The following is a 16,100-nucleotide window of genomic DNA, read 5'->3' as shown; positions in this document are numbered from 1 at the left end:
GCTTTGTTAGTACTCTCTCTCAACATTATTCTTTTATTATGATCTATAGGACTGGGGATCAAAATCATCTGGGGAAATTTTTTTCAAAATACTTGGCCATATCCCAACACTGCACGTTATTATTTAGTAAATCTCAGGTACAGCTTAGACATGATATATACCTATAAATTTCTCTAGGTAAGAACACCTGATATTTATTAAATGCATTCCATGTGCCAGGTACTAAGCATGTTATGTGTATTCATTTAATCCCCATGTCAACCCTGTGAAATAGATATTATTAATATTATCCCCTTTCATCAGATGAAAGAACTGAGGCACAGCTGACAATTGGTCAAGCTAGAATTTATATCCAAAGGCTCCAGAGTCTTGTCTTTTAACCACTTTACTATATCGTCTCTTCTGATAGATAACCTGTTAACAAAACCATTGCATTATTCTGCTATGTTGTATATTTTTCTCTTTTCTGCCTTGTTTTAAGCTCCCAGAAGACAACGATTGTACCTTATTTTTTTTTATCCCTGACACTGAGCAGAATATTCTGTATGTAGTACAGGCCATTAAATGTCTTTTAAATGAATGGAAAATGAATATGAATCACTGTAAGAATTGTGGAATGTAAATAATTACTCATGGACGTGACGGGGTCATCCTTTTGTTTTACCTTCTGCTGGCTTTCTACCTAGCATAGCAGTTATACCCTGCCCTGTATTTGGTTCCCCAAGCTTGGCCCACAAAGCCCTGGGGGTTCCAAAGACCCTTTCAGAGGGGTCACAAGATCAGACTGTTTTCAGGACAGTAGAAAGACATTTGCTTTTCCATTGGTGTCATTTGCACCAATGGTGCAGAAGTAAGGATGGACAAAACTACTGGCTCCTTAGCATGAATCAGGGCAGTGGCACCAGACTCATCATTGTGTTCTTATGCTGCCGTGTGCTTGCAGTTAAAAAAACAAAAGCAGTAAAAATATGCCAGTTTCACTTAAAAATACTCTTGGTGACACAGCAAAAATTATTAATTTTATTTAACCTCAACCAGTGACTTTTTTCTTTCTTTTTTTTCTAGATATAATTGACTTGTTACGTTCGGTTTTCAGGTATCCCATGTAATAGTTCGCTAGAGAGATGTATTGTGAAATGATCATCCACAATAAATCTCATTAACATCCATCACCACACACAGAAGTACTTATCTTTTAAGATTCTGTGTGATGGGCTGGGAGTACCAGAGCAGCTCTGCTGCATATCGGAGTAGAGAGGTTTTTCAAGAAAAAAGCTCAAGATCACTATTGTTTGAGTTGAGAGCTGGTTTTTGTTTTTGTCTTTGTCTTTGTTTTCTAACTTGAAAGAACAGTTGACAGATAACTGTGTTTATTCAGATTTGGGTATTAGGCAGATATTTTCTCAAAAATGAGTAAATGAACCTGTCACTTCAAGGAGAACAACTATTTGTGGCGAATGATAAAATCTGAACTCTGAAGCAAAAAGTAAAATGTGGGAAGCGTGTATGTATCACTGTTGAGATTGGCAGTTTCCCAGTACTTGACAACTTTTTCTGATGAGATTGATGATAATATTAACATAGAATTTTTGATGTTTTATAATAAAATGTATCAGCATTTGGAAGGTCTGCATAACTCAGTGAACCAGTATTTTTCCAAAAGTCTAATCCACATGTTATAAAGTCATGTGTAAGTAAAAGATCTATCCAAAGTGTAAGATTGATCAGTGGATTTAATTTAACTGTAGAAAAAGTTTGATTAATATAGTTTCACATTCCACATTTCCATTACTCTTTTTTTTTTTTTTTAAGATTTTATTTATTTATCAGAGAAAGAGGGGAGAGAGCGAGCACAGGCAGACAGAATGGCAGGCAGAGGCAGAGGGAGAAGCAGGCTCCCTGCTGAACAAGGAGCCCGATGTGGGACTTGATCCCAGGACGCTGGGATCATGACCTGAGCCGAAGGCAGCTGTTTAACCAACTGAACCACCCAGGCGTCCCTACATTTCCATTACTCTTTAAGAACTTACCACTTAACAACTTTTGGTTTAGTTTCAAAGACGTCCACTATTATTTGAAATGGCTGTAAAAATAATCCTAGCCTTCCAACTATATATCCTTATAAAGTAAGATTTTCTGCATCTGTTTCAACTAACAGATTAAGTCAATAACAAATGGAAATCTATTATCTTGTCAGCCAGATAATAAGTAGATTTGAAAAAATGTAGAATAATGCTGCTTTTCTCACTAAGCATTTTGTTGTTGTTTTGGAAAATATATTTTTCATTTAAACTGTTACTGTATTTGAAGTGAGTTAATAAAGATTAAAGGTTATTTTTATTTTTCAACTTTATTTTCTAATATGGTTAATGTCAGTACATATAGCCCAGATAAGCAAAATAGAGGGCCTTCCCGAGACCAAAACATTGGAGAATTCCTCCCATATTCTGAATTCTCTGCTGCTTTCCTCACTGATAACTATCTAAGGAGTTTGTTTGTTTCTCTCCCCTGGAATTATGCCTCTGTTTCATATATACATGTGTATAGTAGAATGTTCTGGAACCAATCTTCTTTCTGCTCAGCCCCCTTTAGTGCACCGCGTCTGTTCTTCATTTGGATTTCTTCCCTAAATTTAATACTGTATCAACACCACACTGAGATTCTGGACAATTGTTTTATATTCTTTTTCTCCCCCTTCCCCCTTTATTGGCTTTCAGACATCTCCGGACTACCAGAAACTACAGGATTCCAGTTCTTGTTACGAGTCTCTTGCTCTCCATCTCGGCAGGAGAAGGAAGGAAGCTGAGTACACACTGGGCTTCTGGAAGACCTTTCCCGGGAAGATGACGGTAAACCATGCCAATTGTCATTACCCCAGCAAACAGCAGGCGTATCCCTAACAAATGTCAAATTTTCTCCTTTCCTCACTTGTTTATGATAATGTTTTAATGAGCCCTCTTCTAAGGGTGGTCAAAGGAGCACAGCAATAGGAGCTCTAGACCTCAGCACCTACCCTCATTTCTAGGAGTCCTCTCTGAACACATAACACTTTTTGTTTGTTCCTGTGTTTTTCTTCATTTCCTTCGAGTGCCTTTTTTAAATGTTCAGATCCTGTCTAACTTCAGGTTTAACACCAAACTAAGCTGAGGCACACATTCTCCTAAGTGTGATTTGTGTCTTTTTCATTTTCTCTTTGTGTGCTAACATAATTCTGATGGTTCACTTATGTGTCTGTGTTCAATTCCAGGATTCATTGAGGAAGCCAGAGCGTCGGCTGCTCTGCGAGAGCAGTAACCGAGCCCTGTCTCTGCAGCATGCCGGGAGGTTTTCTGTGAACTGGTTCATTCTTTTTAACGATGCCCTAGTCCATGCCCAGGTATGCCAGATTTGTAACTTTTACTTAATTAAGCCATCAGTCTGTAATAAAAATATTGTGATTTCGCTGAAGCTGTTGAATAAAAGAGAATGTTCAGGGGCACCTGGGTGGCTCAGTGGGCTAAGCTTCTGCCTTCAGCTCAGGTCATGATCTCAGGGTCCTGGGATTGAGCCCCGCATCGGGCTCTCTGCTCAGCAGAGAGCCTGCTTCCCTCTCTGCCTGTTGCTCTGCCAACTTGTGATCTCTCTCTGTCAAATAAATAAATAAAATTAAAAAAAAAATGTTCAGCTTGCATTTGTGGTATGAGCCACATTTCAGGGAGCTCTTTTAGTTTCCAGCTTGAAATGAATATCAGTCATGTGAAGGGGTCCTTGTAGCAGAGATGACAAGACCCACTGGGATTAGCTATGTTATGGGGACTTTGTCCGAGATGTGGCACCGATGTGGACTCAACCATTTGAAAGGGGTTATATAGCAGAGACTCCAGCGCCCACATGAGCTTTCTCAGATATGTCTCCGTGTTCTTTCTTTCAGTTTTCCACACATCATGTTTTCCCTTTGGCTACGCTATGGGCAGAGCCACTTTCTGAAGAAGCTGGTGGTGTGTAAGTGTGTCCCCTTTCCCAGGCCCTCCCCTCATTCTCTCCCTCTGCTACCTAGGTGGTTTCCTTAGACATGCAGAAAAGCTCAGGAGTCCTCCCCATTCTGCATAATGAGGCTCATTTTCTCAGCCTATAGATAGTAAAATGGCCTGTTGGGAAGATCGTGGCTATCATAAGTGAGGGAAGGGCTTCTCCACTGCTCACAACCCCGTTGTGCCACACAGAGCAAACTGACTCCGTGGCCTTTCTGTCTCCTACTGTGAGAACCAAACCCAGGGCATGTCTGCATTTACATTTAATTGATTTCTGCTCCTCTTGAAACAGACAAGTTGCTTTTCAGATTTGAGGAGTGATACTATGACGGGTTGTCATACCTATCTGTATTTATCCTTGTGAACATTTTAGGAACGGCTTAAAGATAACTACACCTGAGGAGCAGTTCTCTCTCGTTTCATCAACACCCCAGGAAAAGGTTAGTCCATGAGGACATTTTCTTTTGATCTTTTGGCCTGGCTACTTCTGTCTCTTATGCTAGGAAAGAAAAGATAAAAATTGTTCTTCCTTGGCTAATGATCCATAATTATCTGGTAAATCTTCGTTAAACCAAGACTGTAAGTTTGTTTTCTTTGTTTTTTAACGTGACTTAATTTGGAACATCCAGCAGTGAAATCCAAGAACCAGTCAGGATTACTCAATAAGAAAAGCATTCGGAGATGGACAAATTATTCCCAAGCAAGGAGAGCTATCAGGATTTAAAGCAGTGCTTGAATGAGGTATTGCCTTAGGCTTATTGACACTTACTTTTTTGTTCCTAGACTAAGTGGCTGCGGGCTATAAGCCAAGCTGTGGATCAGGCTTTGAGGGGAACATCTGATCTTCCGCCCTATGGAAGTGGCAGCGGTATTCAGAGGCAGGAGCCACCCATCTCACGCAGTGCCAAATACACTTTCTACAAGGATCCTCGCCTGAAGGATGCGACCTATGATGGACGCTGGCTTTCAGGGAAGCCTCATGGCAGGTGAAAACCTTTAAGATTTATGCGTGGGGTGAAGGGATGATAGCCTGATTCGATACTGAAAAAGGATCGGTTCTCTGAAACATTCATTGATGTGTATTATTTTTTGCTTATGCTTTCCAGAGGGGTTTTGAAGTGGCCAGATGGGAAGATGTATTCTGGCATGTTCAGGAATGGCTTGGAAGATGGGTAAGAAGATTGTATAAAACATAAGAGTGAATTCAGCTTTAGCTCATTGATGATACTGTTAATGTATTAGGAGTTATTTTCAAAGCAAATAGTTTTGTTTTCTCTTTTAGAAATGCATGCAGCGTACTAGGGCTTACAATGTGGGTGTGTGATCATAAGAGGGCTGGGAATGTAGGAAGCAGCCTTGGTTTACCTGGAGTGAATCATTTACCTTGATAGCCTTGTGACGTCAAGTGACACAGCCCTTCTGTATGTTAAAGTGGGACTGTCATCTGTCCATTTCTCAATGGTGAAGACTGAGAACCTGGGGTAATATTGATGGGGAACTGTTGAGATAGTAGTGCCCTTTACACAAAGGCATAGACAGATTTTCCTTTCAGTAGTTATACTTTTTTTTTCCTTTCAGTAATTTTAAGTCATCTTTAATTTCTGGGATATGCTAAAGGAGAGATCTTCTACATGATATATTATCCTAATGGTACTTAAGTGACATTATTTTTGTATAAGCTTGTCATGTTTTCTAACACAAAATATTTGCACAATAAACTTACGGCAGTGAAGTATTTTATATTATGTAAGAAAAGTAATTTACTTTACTATATGGAAAAGATTACTATACAAATTGGATAGATTTTTGTGTGTGTGATGATGTAAATTTTTGTAATGTCTTTAATCTCCTTTTAATGGAATTTTACAATGAAAGGAGACTTCAGATAATCTCATCTACACACCCCCCCAACTCCCCCCCACCCCCCGCCCCCGCCCCCGCACACAATGCATGGGTGAGGGAGGTGGGTATCTGCGCTTATCCAAGGTGATGTGGCTCCTTAGTAGCAGAAAGGCTTAGGACATAGGTTTTCTGTTTTTCACTGGAGTTAGGCTGAAACATGTCTCTGTGTAGTGGGGTTGAGTGCTCACTCCTTTAAACTTGCTGGTAGCTTGGGATCACAATAGATACATTTTAAACCAAAACCCCATTTACCCCTTTCCACCATAGGTAGTTCTTTTTCCTGTTCTCCTTGTTAAAATGTTTACAGGTGCATCTGTAGAAAAGGTGAATATGTCCAAATGTATCGTTTGATCCTTTTTTTTCCCTCTGTGATAGATATGGAGAATACAGAATCCCAAACAAAACATTGAACAAAGAAGACCATTATGTGGGCCATTGGAAAGAAGGAAAAATGTGTGGTCAAGGAGTCTATAGGTAATAACATTGGAAAGGTTGTTGGGCTGGTATTGCTTTTTCAAAGACTCATTTAGACTTAAATGTTTGTGTAGCCATAATTTCCAAGGAGTAAGTAAATTTTATTTATTCTTTTTAGGACTGAAACTATTTAAAAAATCTTATAAAGGTAACTTCTTATCTATCACAAGATGAAAATATTAGGTTATTTTTTATTTTTCAACAAAACTGTACAAACCTTAGAAATCTTACTTTATCATAAAATCTGCTAAATGTCTTCCTTATAAATTTATCTTATATTTATTAAATAACTCTAACGTGTACAAAGCCTATCATTCTTTCAGAGATTACTCATTATTTAATTTTCCCCTGAGGGATTAATGCAATTTTCTGGGTACCTCTTTGGCCCAGTTGGTTAAGCGACTGCGTTCGGCTCAGGTCATAATCCCAGAGTCCCGGGATCGAGTCCCGCTTCGGGCTTCCAGCTCCACAAGGAGTCTGCTTCTCCCTTTGACCTTCTCCTCGCTCATGCTCTCTCTCACTCTCTCTCTCATAAATAAATAAAATCTTTAAAAAAAATACACGTTTTCCCCTGTGTTAACATGGAATACCATCCATGATGTCTAATTTCTAAGCCTCATTCATTCAAATATGAAAAATTTTGATTGGTGAAAAATAATCATATAAATAAATAATTATAGCTACCAGTGGGGCATGAGTATAATTTTGAATTTCCTAAACTTTGTAAAAATTAGCATCAGAATTCAGTGTTTTTGTGATCTTTATCCATTCTTTGTAACCACAGTTATGCCTCTGGTGAAGTGTTTGAAGGCTGTTTTCAAGATAACATGCGTCATGGTCATGGTCTCCTGCGAAGTGGAAAATTGACTTCCTCTTCTCCCAGCATGTTCATTGGCCAATGGGTAATGGATAAGAAAGCAGGATATGGTGTCTTTGATGATATCACTAGGTACAGTATTCTGCTTCTAATCTCAGCATTGAGTGATAGAGGATAAAATTCCTGTGCTTCTCCAGTAACAGCGATGCTTTTATGAAGGCTCAGCTAAGATCTTAATTAGACAGTATTGAGACATTTTTCAGTAAGACGACACAGTTGTCAGGCATCATTTTATCCATTTGCTTATAAACTAGATAATTGGTTACTTCTTTACAAGATCAAGATCTTTCAAAATTAACCTTGGAGCCATTTTCTTAAAGCTCCACATGTACAAAGCTTTTAGTGTTATGGAGGTTACCAAATCTTTAAATATTATTAAAAAAAACAACCTTTAAAACAATCTGTAGATAAGAGGAGTAAAAGGTCAGAGGCAACCAATGGAAATTCCCTTTTGGGGTCATAGGATGGCATCCAAACACCTTTCTGCTTAGGTCTTTCTTTAGGTCAGGGACTTGTTACCATGCTAGCAACCCAGCAGACAAGCTTAAATTCAATTAACTAAACCTTGGGGAGGAGTGTATTTCTTTTGCCTCCATATTTGATTTAGCCTGATTTGCTTTGGGACTTAATATATACTTTTTTCCCCTTCATGTTATTTTTATAATGTGGGGTTTTAAAATTTAGATGTTATTACTAAATTCCATGATTATTTAACAAGCACTTCATACCTACTTTGTTTTTTTAGTGGAGATTAGTAAGATTTCCCTGAGTTTGAGTTTGTGAAGAATGAGACTTCTTATATGATAAACCTCATTTATTTTTTTAAGGTTAGGAAGTTTTGGAGTTAAAAAAGTATGCATGTATTTGAGCCTGTGTATTACATTTTGAATTATTTTGAGTTGAATTCTTGGCATTCCTATTTTCAATTATCAAGGACATACATGGAATATATGCAAACCTATGTCAGGTAGACTATATTAATTAAATTCCTGAGAGAATGTTACTCTGAGTAAGACATCTTTGTACTACATTGTTCCATGTTTGAGGAGACACAGAGTTAAACACTTTAATCAGAAAAATGGAACAGATACTAACGAAGGAGTGATGCTTGGAATCTTCCATGTTATAATTTTTTTTTTTTTTTAAATCTCATCCTTATCATCAGTTTTTCATTTCATTTCTTTTCTATTTCTATATAGGGGGGAAAAGTATATGGGAATGTGGCAAGATGACGTATGTCAAGGGAATGGTGTGGTAGTTACCCAGTTTGGATTATACTATGAAGGCAACTTTCACCTTAATAAAATGATGGTGAGTAGTAGAATACTTCACTTATAGTTATTGACTTTTTAAAACTTCCATGCCCTTAACTTTTAAATAATCATTTTATTAATGTTCTACGTTGTTGGTAGTATTTTTCTTGTCTTAAGATTATTTAAGGCTTTGGGGGATATGGCTGTATGAACTCTTAAGTTCTTTGAGTTAGAACTCTAAGTTACTTTTAGAGTTCTAAGTTTAGAGTTCTAGGTAACTTAGAACTCTAAGTTACTTTTAGAGTTCTTACTTTTAAGAACTCTAAGTTACTTTGCATTTTGTCTGTTGTGATTTTTGTTTTGTTTCTTCCCATAGGGAAATGGGGTTTTACTTTCCGAAGATGATACTATATATGAGGGAGAATTTTCAGATGACTGGACTCTTAGTGGAAAGGTTGGAAACTAACTTTCTTCTTCCTCTAATATAATCTTCTACTAATTTTTCTTTGACTTAAAAAGTCTACCTTACCATAAAATTCACCTGTTTTAAGAGTACATTTCAGTGACTTTTAGTAAATATAGAGTTGTACAGCTATCACCACAATCCAATTTTAGATCTTTTCACATTAGCCAAAAAGATTTCTGTCACCATCTCCTGCTCATTCTCAGTCACTGTCTGTATCTACCAGCAGTTTCAGACAACCTCTAGTGGACTTTGTAACTCTGTAGATTTGTCTTTTCACGTCTGTCCTTTAGTGGAATCAGGCAATATGTGGGCTCTTCTTTGTGTCTTCCTACACTTGGAATAATGTTTTTGAGATTTTTCCGTATTGTAGCCTATATAGCAGTTCATTCCTTTTTATTGCTGAGCAGTATTCTAAAGTCACATTTTGTTTATCCCTTCACCAGCTGATGGGCATGGGATTATTTCTTTACTTCTCTATAGCTCTATATTTTTCTGTATTTCTTTGTATTTCTCAGACTATTAGGAATAACACTGCTATAAACATTTGAATACAACTTCTTGTTTGAACATATGTTTTCATTTCTCTTGGGAAAATATTTAGGAATGCAGTTGCTGGGTTTTATGGTAAATTGATATTTAACATATCAAGAAGCTGCCAACTATTTTCCAGAATGTGGCTACATCATTTTACATTCTCATCATCAATTTATGAGGAATCTAATTTCCCCACATCTTTGACAGTATTTTTTATTTTATTTTATTTTTCCATTCTACAGTTCTAGTAGGTGTGAAATGCTATTTCATGGTTTGGATTTACGTTTTCTTAATGACTAATGATGTAGAGCATACTGTCATGTTCTTTTTTTTTTTTTAATTTATTTGATAGAGAGAGACACAGTAAGAGAGGGGAATACAAGCAGGTGTAGTGGGACAGGGAGAAGCAGGTTTCCTGCTGAGCAGGGAGCCGGATGTGGGGCTCAATCCCCAGACCCTGGGATCATGACCCAAGCCAAAGGCAGATGCTTAATGACTGAGCCAGCCAGGTGCCCCTACTGTCATGTTCTTATTTGTGATTCCTGTATCATCTTTGGTGGAACACTTCAAATATTTTGACATTTTAAGAATTTGCTTATATAGTCTTTTTGTAGTCTTATTGAATTATAAGGCTTTTTTATATATTCTGGATATAAGTCCTATATCAGCTATAGGATTCACAAATTCTTACAGTCTATGGCTTTCCTTTTATTTTCTTATTAGTGCCTTTTGAAGCACAAAACTTTTTAATGAGGCCAGTATATCAGGAAATTTTTATGAATCAGGCTTTGGATGTCATATCTAAAAAATCTTTGCCTAACTCAAGATTATTAAGATTTTCTTCTCGGGGCGCCTGAGTGGCTCAACTGGGTAAGTGTCCAACTCTTGGTTTTGGCTCAGGTCATGATACCAGGGTCATGGGATCGAGCCCTGTGTTGGGCTCCGCATGCTCAGTGTGGAGTCTGCTCGAGATTCTCTCTCCCTCTCCGTCTCCTTCTATTCCTCCACTGCTTGCATGCAGAAAAAAAAAAAAAAAGATTTTCTTCAACATTCAGTATTTAGGTTTATAATTCATCTTGAATTACTTTTGTGTATGGTGTGGGTTAAATACCAGAATTGTTCTTTTTGCATGTGGGTATCCAGTTGCCTCAGCAACTTTTCCCATTGAATTTTCTTGATGCCTTTTCTGAAATTAAGCACCATAAAATGTGTGGGGTGTTTTTTGTTTTTTGTTTTTTTTGGACTCTTGAATTATATTCCAGTGATCTACTTATCTCTTATTGTGCCAGTACAATACAGTACCTTGATTACTATAGTTTTCTTGTAAGTTATGAAATCAGGAAATGTAAGTCTTCCAACTTTGTTATTTTTAAAAATGTTTTGGCTATTCTGGATCTTTTAGCCTTTCCATATTAATTTTAGGACTGGTTTCTTAATATTTGCAATAAAGCCTACTGAGAGTTTGAGAGGGATTGTGTTGAATCTGTGGATCAATTTCAGGAGAATTGCTCTTTTTAATAATATGGAATCTTCCAATCCATGAACATGGGATATCTTTTATTTAGATCTTTAATTTTTTGTCAGCAATATTTTGTAGTTTTCAGTGTGTATCTCTTGCATGTGTATCTTATTTTTTTTTCCTAAGTGTTCTATTTTTTTTTAAGATTTTATTTGTTTATTTGACAGACGGAGATCACAAGTAGGCAGAGAGGCAGGCAGAGAGAAAGAGGAAGGGAAGCAGGCTCTCCGACAAGCAGAGAGCCCAATGTGGGGCTTAATCCCAGGACCCTAGGAACATGACTTGAGCCGAAGGCAGAGGCTTTAACCCACTGAGTCACGTAGGCACCTCGCTAAGTATTCTTTTTAATGCTATTGTAAAGAGAGTTGGTTTTTAATTTTATTTTTGGATTATTCATTGCTATTATATAAAAATAAAATTGATTTATGTATTTTGTTCTTGTGTCCTGAAACCTTGCTGAACTCATTTATTCTACTAGGAGTTTGGTGTGAAGTGTGTGTGTGTATTTCTTAGGAATTTTTTTATACAGGATCATGTCAACTTAAAGACCGTTTTACTTTTTCCTTTGCAATATGGAGGATTTGTTTTGTTTTGTCTGATTACACTGGCTAGGTTTTTCAGTAAAATGTTGAAGAGAAGTGGTAAAAGTGGATATCCTTGCCTTGTTTCCTATTTTAGAAAAAAAGCATTAAATCTTTCACGATTAAGTATGATGTTAGCTAAAGATTTTTCATAGATTAATCAGATTGAGATAGTTCTGTTCCTAGTTTGTTGAGAGCTTTTGTCCTGAATACATCTCAGATTTTCTCAGAAAGCTTTTTCTGTGTCTGTTGAGATCGATCATGTGATGTTTGTCCTTTATTAATATGGTGTATTATATTTATTGCTTTTCTGGGATAAATCATAATTGGTCATGATGTATAATTGTATATTTTGCTGGGTTTAATGCTAATATTTTGTTGAAGATTTTTATATCTATATTTATGAGAGATAATGGTCTATAGTTTTCTTTTCTCATGATGTCTTTGTCTTTGGCAAAACTGGCACCATAGAATGCATCGGGAAAGGTTCCTTCCTACTTTGTTTTCTAAAAGAGTTCGTGAAGTCTTGGTATTATTTCTTCTTTGAATGTTTTTGAGACCAAATGAAATCATCTGGTCTTGAGCATTATTTTGTGAGACTATTTTTAGTTTTTAATACAGTTTCCTCCTATTCATATTTTCCACATCTTCTCAAGTCAGTCGGTAATTTGGTTCTTTCTAGAAATTTTTCTGTTGTATCAAAATTATCAGATTTGTTGGCATAAAGTTATTCTCTTAGTATTCCCTTGACCTTTTTAATTTCTGTAAGACTACTGTAGTACCCCCTGTTTCATTCTTGATTTTGGAATTTCATGTCTTTTTTTTTTTTAATCTAGTTAATGGCAATTTTGTGTATCTTTTCAAAGAAGCAAATTTCAGTTTCATTGATTTTTCTTTTTGAAAATCTCATTGATTTCTGCTCTGTTGTTTATTATCTTCTTCCTTCTTGTTTTGGATTTCTTTGCTCCTCTTTTTCTAATTCTGTAAGGTGGAATTTTTTTTAAGAGGTTTTATTTATTTATTAAAAAGTGAGTGAGAGGAGGAGAGAGCACAGGCTGGGGTTGTGGAGAGAGAGAGGTAGAGGCAGAGGGAGAAAGAGAAGCAGACTTCCTGCTGAGCAAGGAGCCCAATGAAGGGCTCAATCCCAGGATCCTGGGATCATGACCTGAGCTGAAAGCAGATTCTTAACCAACTGAGCCACCCAGGAACCCAAGGTGGAATTTTAGATTACTGATTTGAAGGCTTTCTTATTTTCTAAATAGACATTTATACTTTTAAATTTGTCTTTGGGCACCAGATTGGATAAATTTGGGAAGTTTTGTGTTCATTTCATTCAGCTCAAAATATTTTATCTGTTTTTTCAGTGATTTTTTTTTCTTTTACCCATGGATTATTTTCATACAGTCTTTACACATGTATATACACATACTTTTTTTTTTTTTTTTTAGAGTACTGGGGACTGTAGAATTAAGGGAAAACGTTAACTAATTGGTGTTTTTTTTTCTTTTGATTTTTAAATTGGAAATTCTTCTAAATTTGACATTTTCTTTAACTTTACCTAGGGAACACTGACTATGCCAAATGGAGATTATATTGAAGGTTATTTTAGTGGAGAATGGGGATCTGGGATAAAAATCACTGGAACCTACTTCAAGCCTAGTCTGTATGAGAGTGATAAAGACAGACCCAAAGTTTTGTGAGTAACTGGTGTTAATTGTGGATTGATCATTAAGTGTTTTGAGTTGTCTTGCTTTTATCAAAGCTGGTTAATATTTTAATTACAGAACAACTTTTTTTTTAAGGCAGAAGAATTTTTGAAGTCATTTTTTAACAAAGTGTAACTTTGTATTGCCAACTGCTGCTATTATAACAGGCTCTATAGTCTTGGTTAAGATTATAGCCTCAGAGCATAGATGTTTAAAATAAAAGTTCTGTGTGTGGGATTAATTTTACTGCTAATGGTGCAGATACCCAAACTGATTGAAAGAGAGTGTTCGTAAATGGAATCCTTACACAGCTTGATTTTGAAAAGTAAAGGCCAAACCTATATATAGCCTATATATACTCTGCACATGTGGGGAAGAAAATAAGATCTATATCTCTAAGGGTTATTATGTTCTGCCTCCATGTTTTTGGCACATATCTATTCTCCTTTATTGATTCCAGCATTAGCTTTGTTTTTGTATTTTGATAGCTTCTCCTATTCTTTGTTCTGATGGTGCTTGATATATTTTTAGAACCCAGTATTGTATAATGCATTTTACAGTTCTCATTATGAGATGGGCAAAGCATAGAAGTCCTTGTTTTAACAGAAATCAATTTTACAAAATCAGTTATGTGGAAATGTAGACAGTAAAGGAGTCCGTTCTGATGCGCTTCGTACTTAACCATTTATACACTTTAGTACCTAATAAACATTAAGTAGCTAAATATCGTTCCTTTAAAATTTCCATTCAGTGTTTATAAAATAGAACCACTGCCAGTTTCGGCAGATTTGTTGGAGAAGCGTTCCCAGTTGTATATGAGAAAGTTTCTGTTCTTCAGAATTTTTGCACAAAAGAAGTGATTAATAAAAGCTTGATGTGACTTTATTAGCAGGAAGCTGGGAAACCTGGCAGTATCCGCTGATGAAAAGTGGAAAGCGGTATTTGATGAATGTTGGCATCAACTGGGCTGTGAGAACCCAGGCCAAGGGGAAGTCTGGAAAGCCTGGGACAATATTGCCGTGGCCCTGACCACCAGTCGGCGCCAACACAGAGACAGGTGAGTGAAGGCCTACCCGGCAGCGTGTTAGAGGAAGTTGAAACTTAAAAAGTAGGCAAGCCTTGCCATATTTAACTTCAAAATACAATTTTAAAGTCAGTGATGTTTTTCTGTTTCTGGTAATATAGATACAATACACCTCCCTTTGTCTTCTACTGAACTGAACTATAAAACCAGGCAGAATTACGTGGACAGCTGTTCTGCAAAGAAAATATCAGCCGGTATATTGAGGAAAAACACCTGAATTCCAAGTACCATCGAACCAGTTACTAGTTGTTTTTGTTTTTGTTTTAGTTATGAATTTTTTAACTTCAGTATCCCTCAGCCTGAATTCAGTGTAACCCGAAATCTTGGCATAAGCACTGTGGTGTATACACATAGCTCCAGAAATAACCTTCTGCTCCTGGCTCAGGATGCAAAAAAGAGACTCTTAAAGCTCAGATGAAATGGAGGAGACACACTTTGTTCTTTCTCTCTTTTTCCTTCAGTTCTCAGGCTCCCGCAGGGATGGCACTGGCGTTTGCTAGACCAACCAGGAACAGGAAGAAGGGATGGCACTGGCGTTTGTGGCAGTGATGGCACTGGCGGGCGTGGCAGGGATGGCACTGGCGTTTGTGGCAGGGATGGCACTGGCGGGCGTGGCAGGGATGGCACTGGCGTTTGCTAGAGCAGCCAGGAACAGGAAGAACTCTTGGGGGAGAAGAAACTTCTTCCTCTGTTAGTGGATCCTCAGGTCCAGTGGTCATGGCCAAATCCCAAAGTTTTTTTGGACTTGCGCTCTGTCCTCCCACTGCTTCGCCCTCAATGTGGTACACTCTCAGAAGTGGGCATTTTCCAGCCTGAGGATCTAATAGGGGCCCAGAAAATGCAGGGGAAGTAACAGAGAGCAAAGAGCTTGAGAAAGCAACTCTGTAAGGTTGTTGAACTCCTAGACTCACCCTACACCTGCTTTGTGTGGATTTGGTCCTAATTAGCACACAAACACTTTGAGAACTGAGCTAATAGGTAGATTTCCACCCAGGCCCCACACTACTGCCCGCCGAGGGGCATGCTCACCGACAGACCTAAACAGGACTGCAGAGGCTTTGAGAAGTGAACTGACATGGAAACCACGGCCCCCAGAAGGCTGAAACAAAAATGTCAGCTGTTTCAGAGGTTTCCAAAATCAACTACATGTTCAGTGATCCACTAGAGGGACTCACAAGACTCAGTCGTCCATGTAAGAGTTCCTACAGCAACTCAGCGAGGAGCTACAGCCGGATCGTAAGAGGAGACCCAGGCAGAGTGTGGAGGAATCCATGGGCGAGCTTCCCATGCTCTCTTCCTTCTAGGGGTGAAAAAAATGCTTGAAGAAATAATGGCTGAAAACTTCTCAAATTTGATGAAAGTGCTGATTCAAGAAGCTGATTCAAGAAGCTGAGCAAACTGCATCCTAAAAAAAAGACATCTATGAACAGACACCTCATAATCAAACTGAAAGACAAAATCGGGAAAGCAGCTAGGGAAAAAAAGAGGCACTTTTCTGGAGGGGAACTGCTATCTGAAGGGTCCCACAGAGCCCACTCTCTGTCCTCAGCAGTAAAATTCAGCCACACATGTACAGTCTTTCTGCCCAAGGAAGCCCGTTAGGGACTCAGTGCCTACGGTTTTTATTGGGGGCTGGTCACATAAACTCTCTGTGCTTAGCAACTGTCAGGATTCCACAGTCCCCAAAGGAAAGC

General features: G+C 37.7%; 1 protein-coding gene across 6 annotated transcripts in view; it reads left to right on the top strand.

Annotated features, from left to right (window-relative positions):
* The window catches only part of ALS2 (alsin Rho guanine nucleotide exchange factor ALS2), a 73,318-nt gene that overhangs the window by 45,480 nt on the left and 11,738 nt on the right, over positions 1 to 16,100 (top strand). For 3 of the 6 annotated variants that reach the window (XM_032354447.1, XM_032354445.1, XM_032354443.1), the window contains 12 exons: positions 2,718 to 2,849; positions 3,248 to 3,376; positions 3,911 to 3,981; positions 4,384 to 4,450; positions 4,794 to 4,996; positions 5,117 to 5,182; positions 6,288 to 6,386; positions 7,171 to 7,335; positions 8,463 to 8,574; positions 8,893 to 8,970; positions 13,179 to 13,312; positions 14,212 to 14,379. In XM_032354447.1, coding sequence (XP_032210338.1) covers positions 2,718 to 2,849; positions 3,248 to 3,376; positions 3,911 to 3,981; positions 4,384 to 4,450; positions 4,794 to 4,996; positions 5,117 to 5,182; positions 6,288 to 6,386; positions 7,171 to 7,335; positions 8,463 to 8,574; positions 8,893 to 8,970; positions 13,179 to 13,312; positions 14,212 to 14,379 — 1,424 coding nt within the window. The remainder of the gene's footprint in view (positions 1 to 2,717; positions 2,850 to 3,247; positions 3,377 to 3,910; positions 3,982 to 4,383; positions 4,451 to 4,793; positions 4,997 to 5,116; positions 5,183 to 6,287; positions 6,387 to 7,170; positions 7,336 to 8,462; positions 8,575 to 8,892; positions 8,971 to 13,178; positions 13,313 to 14,211; positions 14,380 to 16,100) is intronic. The other 3 variants (XM_032354444.1, XR_004288466.1, XM_032354446.1) reach the window with 3 other exon arrangements.

Source organism: Mustela erminea, chromosome 8 (assembly GCF_009829155.1).
Source record: "Mustela erminea isolate mMusErm1 chromosome 8, mMusErm1.Pri, whole genome shotgun sequence".
Classification (NCBI taxonomy): domain Eukaryota; kingdom Metazoa; phylum Chordata; class Mammalia; order Carnivora; family Mustelidae; genus Mustela; species Mustela erminea.
This window is presented reverse-complemented; position numbering and strand designations above follow the sequence as displayed.